The sequence below is a fragment of the Podarcis filfolensis genome (assembly GCF_964270895.1).
Source record: "Podarcis filfolensis genome assembly, chromosome: 9".
Classification (NCBI taxonomy): Eukaryota; Metazoa; Chordata; class Lepidosauria; order Squamata; family Lacertidae; genus Podarcis; species Podarcis filfolensis.
In genome coordinates, this window is record NC_139610.1 from 19,300,916 (window position 1) to 19,314,109 (window position 13,194).

Below are 13,194 nucleotides of genomic sequence, written 5' to 3' on the forward strand. Positions count from 1 at the left end.
CTAAAGTAGAAAAATTCTAGGGGCCTGCCTCTCCTACTGCGACAAGCTCCCCTCTCCACTAGTCTCCAAGGACATGCAAGGCGATGTGTAGAGTGGAGCAGAGATTACAGGTGCCCAGGTGAAGTTTGAGACTGCTTGGAAAACATCCGGCAGAGGAGGAGCCCTAGAGGAAGTGGAAGGCGAGGACTGTCAGTCCTGGGAACTAGCAGGGCAAGTCCTGCTGGAAGTGTTGCTAAGTTGTATGCCATATTCTTGAATAAAGAATTAACTGCACCAATAGTCTCTGCTTCCTGTGTGCTGACCGACATCTGGGCCCAGCCCTGACACTACCTTGAGTTCCTTGGGCTGGGAAAAGGGATATGATTGCAATCAGTCAATCAATCAATCAATCAATCAATCAATCAATCAATCAATACCTCACTCATGCAGTGTTTCATCCTCCCCACTTTAATTTCAGGTGGGGTCTCATTTGTCTCAATGCTTTTTAACGAAATCCTCAAATGCACTCCCCCCCCCCTTTTGGTAAGGAGAGTGTTGAAACGCTTGCAAACTATTTCAATTTGCGCCATTTTGTATTTGGCTATGGCCCCAAATATATTGGAGTGATTTTTTTATTTAAAAAATTGATATGATTCTCAAATGCAGCAGCGTTGCTTTGCTTCTTTTCTTTTTACAGGGATAACAACGGTTTTGACCATGACAACTCTGAGCATCAGTGCGCGGCATTCTTTGCCCAAAGTCTCCTACGCCACCGCCATGGACTGGTTCATTGCCGTGTGCTTCGCCTTCGTCTTCTCTGCGCTGATTGAGTTTGCAGCTGTCAACTATTTCACTAACATTCAGATGGAAAAAGCCAAAAGGAAGGCCGCGAGATCTGCTCCTGAAGTTCCAGCAACTCCTATGCAGAAGGAAAACTGTGCAGAAGAGGCACCCACGGTATTTAGCCTATTTAATATGCATTAAAACATGACTAGTGAAATGTTGACCAAAAGTGCATTCAAAGCTGGGTCAGGGTTGAAGTGCATGGTCAGCTTCCATTCTAGGGTGGTTTGAACCCATCTTGCTTTCCATTGTCCTCTAGCTTCCTTTGAGACTATTACTTTTGTCCACAACCTAGACTGCACTCTTACTTAAACTGACTTCTTTGCCTTTTCCCTTCAGTCTTACATTTCTGTGTTACTAAGTGTTACTACAGTAACATTTCCATGTTACTACAGTAACATTTCAGTGTTACTAAGGCAGAAAGCAGTGCATCTGCAACACCAGTAGCAATTACAGTGGTACTTTGGTTTTCGAACGTAATCCGTTCCCGAAGACAGTTCGAGTTCTAAAATGTTTGAAAACCCAAAACTTAACAGCCGAAAGCTAGGCCTCAGGATCTTGCATTCAGTGGAAGCTGCGTGGCATCTTCGACTTCTGAGGCGTGTTCGAAAACCGAAATGTTCGTCAGTGGAGACGTTTGAAAACTGAGATACCCCTATACACTCTTTTTCTCCCCTTAAAACCAGACCTCTTTGCTTTACTTCCTTGTTGCCATTTTCCTAGATAGGCAAGGAGGTCTGAAGGTCAAAATTATATATGTTAAAGAGTAGGCAGCTCCATGTAGCATATTTAAACTTAAAAGTAAGCTTTTGGGGCCCTTATTCAGATCAGGATCACTGCTTGTGGGGAAGAAAGGTTTATTTATTATCTCCTGTACCATCATTCCCACCCTCCCAGTTGCCTCCATGCTCTAAGTAGCAAATGGAAAAAAGCTCCCATGGGCACCAATGGGAGCTTCCACTTACCTTTCACTACTTGGTGTCGGGCTGATTCTGGGGGAAATCATAGTGGGAAAAGAAACGATTAAACTTCCCTTCTTTGCATGTGTGGTCTCAGTCTACATTGCACCGCCATGATTACTTTACAGATTGGATCTGGACTTGTTGTGGGGTTGGTTTCTGGGACTGACTCCAACCTATGATCCTGGGACTCATGGTGTGACTCTTCTGTACACTTTCAAACAGGATTTTCAAAGCTAGAAAGCTTTGAAGCTGGGAAGGCTTCTCACAATTCTATCTTTCAAATTGGTGCCTACCACGTGTCAACGACATTTTGGAAAATCCTTTCTGAGACCATTCTTCAGGCTGCATATTCTCAAAAAGTTTCCCTGGCCCAGTCCAAAGAAAGTGGATTGAATCCTGCAGGCAGAGATGGAATTGTATACATTCCTTGTTTAGTGCCATGTTTTAAGGGTGCGATAAAACGAACAGGAAACGCAGAGGCTTTTATTTTCACTTGATGCATCTGAAGGAAATTACCCTCCATTAAACTGTTATCGGAAGCAGACATCCACATGAGACATTGCTGTATAAAATGAAGCCTCAGCTCATTTAGGCTGACCCTGAGATAAAGCCACATCATCAAAGTGCTATCACACCATCTGAACTGGCCGTCAAGGCTGGGCATCAGGCTGCTGCCTGTACTTTACACTCGGACTCAAAATATTACAGCAACTCCTCTTCACTCCCACACTTAGTGTTCAAAGTCTCCCCTTGGGATCAGCCATCTCCGCCCCCCCCCCCGAAGAATACTCCTGGGAATGATAACATAGCAAGGGTATTTTATTCCCAGGAAAGCCACAAGATTGCTGCAGCCAGTCAAGATGATGCTTGATGTGGTGGCAAGCCTTTAAAAAAGAAAGTGGTGAGCAGGAAAGGAAAAGCACTTTGACTGCCCCATATTAAAACATCACCAGAAAAGAAGAAGTACATAAGTAAATAGGAAGCGAGAAGGACATGGATTTGCATATAATATGAAAATGTATATGTATAGATGTCAATCCAGATATAATTAAAGGTAAAGGGACCCCTGACCATTAGGTCCAGTCATGGCTGACTCTGGGGTTGTGGCGCTCATCTCGCTTTATTGGCCAAGGGAGCCAGCGTACAGCTTCCAGGTCAGCACGACTAATCGCTTCTAGCGAACCAGAGCAGCGCACAGAAATGCTGTTTACCTTCCTGCTGGAGTGGTACCTATTTATCTACTTGCCTTCTGACGTGCTTTCGAACTGCTAGGTTGGCAGGAGCGGGGACCGAGCAACGGGAGCTCACCCCATTGCGGGGATTCGAACCGCCGACCTTCTGATCGGCAAGTCCTAGGCTCTGTGGTTTAACCCATGTCCCCCAGATATAATTACTATAATTTAAATAAGAACACATCTCACGACAGTGGAGGAGACTGGGGCAAGGTGGCCCACGTGCCTATTCAGGTGCTATTGATGGGCAACTTCAAAGCCTTTGTTCTCCTTTCTTATGGCTCCTCATATTTAAACTGGACTTGGGCCAGGCTGCCCTTCAGATAGAGGTCTTCTTCAGTTAAAGGATTGTCATCTGTCAAGCAGGACGCAATGGCACCCTGTTGGAGCCATCCATGGCCAGTCTCATGTGATATGAATGCAAATGTAACGAAAGAGTTTGATGGGACTTGGAAATAATTTTAAACCTTCTGGTTGCTTCTGAGATTTACTTGTACTTCTGTAATTAAACTTTTCCCTGCCCCCGCTCTTTCCACCGCAAGTACCAACATTTGGCCTAAAGCATAAGCAATTATTATTTTTTTCTTGGTTAACCCAATGCAATAACTTCTCCTAACAGGCCTCCAAAGGCTATAAGTTTCACATGTCCCTTCGTAAGCTAATTTAACCTTGGTTACTTCATTGTATATGCACAAATACTGCCCTACATTGGTTTTACTATCCCTTTCCTTATGGGCACTGCAAAAGCAATCACCCTTTCTTGCATTTCCCCCCCGGTTCCCCCTCTTTTATTTGTCCCCAGCTTCTCATAAAATAATAGCATTAAAACAAAAGCTTGCCGTGCTGCTTTATCTAAATTGTTTTTCTTTCGTTACCCATATTTTTGAGGCAACAAGTGAATAATTGGTTTCCACGAACTGAAAAATAATGCAAAATTCATGGGCCCTATTCTCCACTCCAGCAAGAAACTTTATTTCATCTGAAATAAAAATGGGTTACATATAAGAGTTCATTTCGCCTCTGATTGCTTCTAGGTTCAGAGTTTCTTTGCTGGGGTGAAGTCATAAGAAGTAATTGGCTTGAAGGAGTTCATATTTATAGTATGCAGTTTGAAGATAATTGAAAAGAAAATACACAGGTGGAGTGTAGCTTGGGAGAAGATGCCTCAGAAGATTTGTGACAGGAAATACGGATCCAACAAGATTGAGCTGAAGGTCACTTATGGTGACATTTCAAATTAGGCTTGTTAATCCATTTGTAGGAACACAGGAAACTTAAGATGTCTTCTAAAGGTTGTATTGTTACTTATCTCATTGGCTTGGGGGTCACATAACTCCATACCCTCTAACAATTCTCTGATAAAAATAGGGACATCCTAAGGAAAAGTGGGACATTCTGGGATAATAATAATAATAATAATAATAATAATAATAATAATAATATAATATTATTTATATCCCACTCATCTGGCTGAGTTTCCCCAGCCACTCTGGGTGGCTTCCAATCGAGTGTTAAAAACAATACAGCATTAAATATTAAAAACTTCCCTAAACAGGGCTGCCTTCAGTTGTCTTTTAAGATAAGATAGCTACTTATTTCCTTCACATCTGAAGGGAGGGCGTTCTACAGGGCGGGAGCCACTACCGAGAAGGCCCTCTGTCTGCTTCCCTGTAACGTCACTTCTTGCAATGAGGGAACCGCCAGAAGGCCCTCGGCGCTGGATCTCAGTGTGGGTGTGGAGACGCTCCTTCAGGTATACAGGACAGAGGCCATTTAGGGCTTTAAAGGTCAGCACCAACACTTTGAATTGTGCTCGGAAACGTACTGTGAGGCAATGTAGGTCTTTCAATATAGGTGTTATGTGGTTCCGGCGGCCACTCCCAGTCACCAGTCTAGCTGCCGCATTCTGGATTAATTGCAGTTTCCGGGTCACCTTCAAAGGTAGCCCCACATAGAGTGCATTGCAGTAGTCCAAGCAAGAGATAACCAGAGCATGCACCACTCTGGCAAGACAGTCCGTGGGCGGGTAGGGTCTCAGCCTGCGTAGCAGGTGGAGCTGGTAGACAGCTGCCCTGGATCAAATCAGAAACAGGGATGGCTACTGTAAATCTGTGACTGTCCCTGGAAAATAGGGACACTTGGAGATCTGGGTCACTCCCATTCATAACTGATGGTACCTGCGATAGAAGCCTCTGTATGAAAGCAGATGCTGAGCCACTGAGTTCCAGCCCTCCCTAAATTTAGTTTCTAAGAAGGAAAAGCACTCACAGTGGTACCTCGGGTTAAGTACTTAATTCGTTCCGGAGGTCCGTACTTAACCTGAAACTGTTCTTAACCTGAAGCACCACTTTACCTAATGGAGCCTCCTGCTGCTGCTGCGCCGCTGGAGCACGATTTCTGTTCTCATCCTGAAGCAAAGTTCTTAAGCTGAAGCACTATTTCTGGGTTAGCGGAGTCTGTAACCTGAAGCGTATGTAACCTGAAGTGTATGTAACCCGAGGTACCACTGTACTTGCTATCTGGAGGGTTAGTACATTTTTGCTACTTGCTACTTATAAACACCATGCTTTGGATTGTATGGACTACTGTGCGCGAGGCTGATAGATGGATGCCCTCCCTTGTGACAAGGGGTTTGACCTTGAGGAAGGTTGTTTGGCCCCTTCCAACAGTCTTGTAACACAAACAGCACACACACACACACACACACACACCCCTCAATCTTTTGCGGCTTCCCCAGTGGTTTTCAAATTATGTTCTGTGGAACCCTGGAGTTCCTCTGAAGCTTATTGAGAATCCTTAATGAGAAGATCAGAATTGCTGAGCAAGTTATTCCTAAAAGCCTATCACTACTCATCATCTCCTGCAATGTGCAACTGCAGGGAATATGGGGTATTATTTTATAATTCTATTCCAGGGCATACCCTCTGTTTATATAAGGTAAAATCAAGTAAGCCAAAGAAGCCTTGCCAGTAGCCAGGATGAACTGAGTGTTCACCTAAAAAACTTCTCTGAATTACTCACAGTATTCAGGATTCCATTTATCTCTTCTCATTAAGCGTGCTGGCTGGGGCCGATGAAAGATGCACCACATTGGCTACCCCTGCCCTAGAGAGATGCTATAGAGGTGCTCAATGAGTCTCCTAGGGGTTGAGGGTTTTTTTTTTTGCCTTCCTTGGACTCCAGAAAGGGAAGTTTGTCAAGTATCTCACAAGCCGCAACAGAAGGTTGATAGGCCATGTGAGTCTGGCTTGGTGAGTCATAATGTATAGTGTGAGAGTAAATAGTGTTAGCAAAGTCACTTAAATGATGCTGGTGGAGACTGGAGAGAAAATAAAACCTGATAGCACTTAATAATAATAATAATAATAATAATAATAATAATAATAATATATTATTTACATCCCACCCATCTGGCTGCGTTTCCCCAGCCACTCTGGGCGGCTCCCAATCGAATATTAAAAACACAATACAGTGGTAGCTCTGGCTGTGAACGGGATCCATTCCGGAGGTCCGGCCGTATCCTGAGGTTTTTGCTACTGGAGGTGCTGCTTCTGCGCATGGCACGATTTAGTGCTTCTGCACATGTGCAGAAGTGGTTTTTCACTTCTGTGCATGCACACGCAGCGGTAGACCGCTTCTGCGCATGCAGCGAAACACTTCTGGGGGTGCCGGTAACGTAACCCAAAGTTCCACTGTACAGCATTAAACGTTAAAAACTTCCCTAAACAGGGCTGCCTTCAGATGTCTTTTATAAGTAGGATAGTTGCTTATTTCCTTGACATCTGGTGGGAGGGTGTTCCACTACTACTAAGAAGGCCCTCTGCCTGGTTCCCTGTAACCTCACTTCTCACAGTGAAAGAACTACCAGAAGGCCCTCGGTGCTGGACCTCAGTGTACGGGCTGAACGATGGGGGTGGAGACACTTCTTCAGGTATACAGAACTGAGGCCATTTAGGGCTTTAAAGGTCAGCACCAGTACTGACAACACTGGTATAATTTGAGAAGAAAGGAACAGCGAGGTCTTGTCTTTCTTATTTCAGACTTTGTACATCAGAGGGAGACATTCAACCAATACAAGTGGGAAAACTCCCTCTGAACTACAGAACTAATCAGGAAACATGGTACCTCAGCAAATTTATGCCCCTCTTCTTGGTTGCTAAGCAACACCTCCAGCCTTATCCCTTTTGGCTAGTTGACTCCAGCGCTAATGGAATTAACCCTTTAGTTGTGCCTGGATAGTGAATGAAGACATGAGCAGGGAGCATGGAGACGTGCATGCCAGTCCTACTCCGGCCTCCCCGTGCCAAATTGCCCTGTCCAAGCCACCAAAGGGGGCTTCTTCGTGAGGACTTCCAACAAACAGAGCATTGGAGGACAACTGTGAGTGAAAGATAGTGAGCATAACAGAAAACATTCTGAACTAGCATGCCTCCTTTTGTGCTGGCTTCGGAACAGAAGTTAAAACCCAAACTGTAGTTGCTACATGGGAAACCAGCCTAGATAATCAGAGAATAAACTCTGCTAGTTTGAATTGCCACTAACTTTTAGGTTTTTTTTGGGGGGGGGGGGGAATCCTACCATTTACTTTGAAGCAGACACCGAATGTTAGAAGAGGGTGTGCTGGAAGCTGACCTAGTTTCTAAGCTGTACTCTCCAGGGGTACATGACAAGGGTTAAATATTGTGCTAATAAAGATTAGGAGATAACCAGAAAAGGAAACATTTTGCCTTGACCTGATTCGCAAGGAAATGCTTTATCACAAGAATTTGTTTTGTTTTTTTAAAAGAAAATCCATACATCTTTAAATATACAATTTAATGGAATAAAAACAAGAAGAACCGAACTCAGGAGCATGAAGACTATAATAATAATTTCCATGAAAAATCCCATGTGGGAGCCTAACTAGTTCTTTTGGAGGATATGTGTCTGCTATCAGCACAAGGCTTTCCACCCATCTCCCTGCTGGTTTTTATCTATTTTATTTATTTAATAAACTGCATACGCTGCTTGATTGTAAGAAAACCTTTAGGCACTTTACAAAAATAAGGTCTAGTAAAAGAAAGACATAACTGTGGGATGGGATTTAATGGGCAGGAGAGGATATTAATTGTGATTTATCCCTCCAGGTGCCCATTTGTGGGGGTTGAGCGGAGTTTTAAAACCCCACCCTTGGCAGCAAAATTAAAAGCATAGAAATTAGACTGTAAAACCCCTTTTTTGAGCAAGTCCAGCCATGGAGTGAGCTATAGCTCTCCCTATCTCACCCTGCTCAACAAAGAATCAGGCAACAACTTGGGAAGTAAGTTTAAAAACATGAATTACTCCCTTATAATATTGCGTTGGTTCACAGCAATGGCAGCAGTAAAAACTATGCAGGGGAAATACTTATACTTACAGTATAGGTAAAGGTAAAGGTACAGCTTTTGGCATGTACCTAAAGTTGGAGCAAGTGGAGGCATGTCTTGCATCCATTGCTGGTCAACAGAAGAGAGAGAGAAACAGGAAATACCATTTTCTCCTTCCTTTCCAACAGCAGAGGGAAAATGACATCACACAAAGCCCTCCCTCCCAATTGCATTTTTATGGTTTGAGTACCTGAGTATCAGCAATGCAGTTCTGTTGTATTAGCCCCTTCTCATGCTAACTAGCAAGAACATGCATGCTAGGTTTGGCTACTAATCTCCCACAATAACATGATGCCATTGTATTGGCATTCATCCATCCATCTCCATGCCAGTTCAGTGCATGTTGCTTCCTGCGGAGAGCAAAACACTGAATGTGGTGTCACTCTAACTACTGCGACAGTGCCATTCCTTCATTCAAGTTACCATTTTAGAATAATCATAGGCTAGTCCAGTCTTCTCCAGTCTATTGCCTTCCAGATGTTGCTCCATTACCCCTAGGCAACATGACCAATGGTCAGATATGAGTCCAACAACATCTGGAAGACACCAGGTTGGGAAAGGCTGGGTTAGTCTTTCCCAGTAGACTGGGAGGGCAGGGTAGATTCTAGAATGAAGAATAAGAGTGTTGGCTGCTGTGTGCTAGGAAGATCCCAAATATTAAATTCTGCAGTTGTTCAGCTTGTGGGGCAGATACATACCTGAAGCAGCCTTGCATCCCTGCCATGTTTCTCTAGGCCACTTTAGTGTCTAAGCCTTGGGCAGATTCTGTCCAGATGCCTGCAAGCTATGCATGCAAGAGATGTCCTGTAACTCGTAATGCATGGAGTATCATCCAGCCCAAGCTGAGCATGCTTAAGTCCCATTTATTTCAATGTGTGAGAACTAATGATCATAATACATATATTGGATTGTATGTCTGTGGACAGAGTTGCCTTCTTTTAGCTTTAGTATAGTGCTTAATTTTTAAGTTATGTATAGGATCCTCATCATCATTGATCTCCAGCATTATAAGAGCTAAAGATTTACTCCTTATCTTCATATAATTGGATGTCATAGAATCATAGAATTGTAGAGTTGGAAGGGACCCCAGGGGTTATCTGCGCCAACCCCTGCAATGCAGGAATCTCATCTAAAGCATCCATGAAAGATCATAGAATCATAGAATCATAGAGTTGGAAGAGACCACAAGGGCCATCGAGTCCAACCCCCTGCCAAGCAGGAAACACCATCAGAGCACTCCTGACATATGGTTGTCAAGCCTCTGCTTAAAGACCTCCAAAGAAGGAGACTCCACCACACTCCTTGGCAGCAAATTCCACTGTCGAACAGCTCTTACTGTCACGAAGTTCTTCCTAATGTTTAGGTGGAATCTTCTTTCTTGTAGTTTGGATCCATTGCTCCATGTCCGCTTCTCTGGAGCAGCAGAAAACAACCTTTCTCCCTCCTCTATGTGACATCCTTTTATATATTTGAACATGGCTCCTTCCATCACCCCTTAACCTCCTCTTCTCCAGGCTAAACATGCCCAGCTCCCTTAGCCGTTCCTCATAAGGCATCGTTTCCAGGCCTTTGACCATTTTGGTTGCCCTCCTCTGGACACGTTCCAGTTTGTCAGTGTCCTTCTTGAACTGTGGTGCCCAGAACTGGACACAGTACTCCAGGTGAGGTCTGACCAGAGCAGAATACAGTGGCACTATTACTTCCCTTGATCTAGATGCTATACTCCTATTGATGCAGCCCAGAATTGCATTGGCTTTTTTAGCTGCCGCATCACACTGTTGGCTCATGTCACGTTTGTGGTCAACCAAGACTCCTAGATCCTTTTCACATGTACTGCTCTCAAGCCAGGTGTCACCCATCTTGTATTTTTATGGCCATCCAACCTCTGCTTCAAAACCTCCAAGGAAGGAGAGTCCACAACCTCCTGAAGGAGACCTTCTGAAGGAACCTCTTGAAGGAGACCGTTCCACCGTTGAACACCGTCGAACAGCTCTTATTGTCAGAAAGTTTTTCCTGACAATCTCCTTTCTTGTAACTTGAAGCCATTACTCAAACTGGGGGGGGGGGATCAGTGTCCCATATACTGGAGTGGACATTTCAGCTGAACATTAGGAGAAACCCTTTGGTGGTTAGAGCAGTTCAGCAATGGAACTGATTACTTAGAGGAGAGATGGGGAACCAGTGGTCTTCCAGATATTTTTGAATGACAACACTCATCTTTGATTTAAAGCAGGGTTTCCCAAACTTGTGTCTCCAGCCGTTTTTGGACTACAGTTTCCATCACCCCTGACCACTGGCTAGCTAAGGGTCATGGGAGTTGTAGTCCAAAAACAGCTGGAGACACAAGTCTGGGAAACCCTGATTTAGAGGGTTGATAGGAGGCTTTCCCTTGCTGAAGGACTTCAAAGCAGGCTAGTCATCAGTTGAACATGATTCAGCTTTGGGCTTTCTGCACTGAACAGAAGGTTGGAGGAGATGCCCTCTAAGTCTATGGTGTTATGTTTCATGCTCCCCCATGTAAAATATTTCCTACACATTGTAAGCCATCACATATGAGGAAGCATTTAGATATACCATCTCCATGATATTCTGGAATTCTGTGTCTTGCTCTCTAAATCTACTGTGGTATGTTTTTTACTTGTTCATTTGGTTCCACTGTTTGTAATTTTTGTTTGTAATTTTTGTGGTGCTGGTTAATAGGCAGGTGAGCTACCTGCTGCAAATCTCAGCTTTTGTAATCTCAGCTTTTGCCGGGATGCACAGTTTCAGCTCATGCTAAATTTGCAATCCGACTTCACTGGAGTGCAAAATTGGCTTGCTTGTCATAAGCTGCTAATACGAGCAAAACAATATAATACTTCTTTTTCTGGCTCAAGTGGAGGATTATGGTGGCTCAGAGGACTTTCTTCTTCTTCAAAATTTGCACTGCAGGTGAACAGCTGTTTCTAATGGGCAAACCTTGTTAAAAATCAAAGAGCATGGGTTGTCTTGTACTTGAGCACCATGTTTGCTTGATAACAAGCGGTCACACCTAGAGAGTTTAGTTGGTGAGGAGGAAGCAGCGGAGGATCTGTGAGTTGTTTTTGCAAACAGAGATTAGTAGCTCCTCTCCCCCCACCCCTCACTGCCCCTTATTGTATCAAGATGGATTTTGAACCATAAGGTGAGACACACAATCTTATTGAACAGAGCTGCCATAATGTTTAACAATAGATTAGACAGATTTGCAGCAAATTATGCCAACGGCATACTCCATTGCATTACACACGGTCAATTAAATGTGCTTCCATTTGGAAAGAGACGGCTGCAGCATTAATTACAATATTTATACATGCCTGCAAGGAAGTTTGCCTAGTTATCATACCTTTGTGCCAAATAGAGCTGATAAGATTTCCACAAGTGACTGTGCTGATGAAAAGAGCATCTTGTGCGAGCCCTTGGGAGAAATCAAAAAAGTTAAAACTCTGCTGTTTCTGGCTGTCAAACACACACACACACACACACACACACACACACACACCCCTTCACCCCTTTTCAAAACAAAGAATATTCAAAACATTGTGTTGGGTAGGTAATGACTAAATGCTTCTGGAAGGGGCAGCAGGGGGAGATCTCAGAAGTAAATTCTGCTTAATACTGCAAGTTTTGGCCTACCTGAAGTAAAGGCCAGGAGCAAACTGTCAGCTGAATGCATAACAGAGAACACCTCTGAGGAAAATTAAACTCTCTTCTTTCCCCATAATAAGGTGCTTCGGATTCCATTTCGAAAGAAAAGCATTTGCATGTCAATGTATTTTGTATCAGTTTCTGTGGGGAACAGTATCAAAGGTTACCCTGTTCATAAAAAAACCATCCTGTTCATCAAAACAACACCCCAACCCTGCATAATCACCACTCTAGTAAATAAACAATAATAACATATCAGGCAGAGGTCCTAGAAACAAACCTTTATCTTTTAACGGTATTATTTTTCACTGTTATTCTTCTTCTGTCTCTTCATGCAGTGCATTCTCAAGTGGCAGAAAAGCTGGCAGTAGGCTTAATAGCAATAGGGTTCAAAAGACCACATGCAAGAGGTCTTCCTATTTATTATACATTTTTGTGGCTGCACACAATCATATTTTTGGGTTCCTCTTCAAATGTAAATGATTTGTTCGGGAAACAAATTATGTTTCCTTCCTAACAAATCCCCACCCCCATTGTGCCATCATGTAGAGCGCTCGATGGCATAACCAAGTTTTCTTACCATTTAATTACTCTGTGTTTTCAAAGATGTGAACATTACCACTGGGTTTCTCTGCATTTTTGAAGGCTTAAAGTGCTTTACAGTGGTATCTCGGGTTAAGATCTTAATACGTTCTGGAGGTCCGTTCTTAACCTGAAGCTGTTCTTAACCTGAAGCACCACTTTAGCTAATGGGGCCTCCTGCTGCTGCCGTGCCGCTGGAGCACGATTTCTGTTCTCATCCTGAAGCAAAGTACTTAACCTGAGGTACTATTTCTGGGTTAGCGGAGTCTGTAACCTGAAGCGTATGTAACCTGAGGTACCACTGTATTGTCAAGGATTTCTTAAGTAGCAGTGAATGCTCTGCTCTCAGAGTGTTATAAACTTCTATGCACAATTACACAACCTGTGTGCACGTCCACATGGTACATTGCTCTTCCCCCCTTTTCGAGATGAAAGAATTGTGAAGCTCAGTTGTATACGTGTATATCCTGCCACATGTTAGGTTGTACGTGTAACAAAGGGACTCTACTAAGTGTATGCCATTCT

The 13,194-nt window shown here is 43.6% G+C and overlaps 1 protein-coding gene across 1 annotated transcript in view; it reads left to right on the forward strand.

Annotated features, from left to right (window-relative positions):
• GABRA4 (gamma-aminobutyric acid type A receptor subunit alpha4) overlaps nucleotides 1–13,194 on the forward strand; it is a 65,985-nt gene that overhangs the window by 48,656 nt on the left and 4,135 nt on the right. Inside the window, exon 8 of the mRNA XM_083630496.1 lies at nucleotides 677–936. Coding sequence (XP_083486622.1) covers nucleotides 677–936 — 260 coding nt within the window. The remainder of the gene's footprint in view (nucleotides 1–676; nucleotides 937–13,194) is intronic.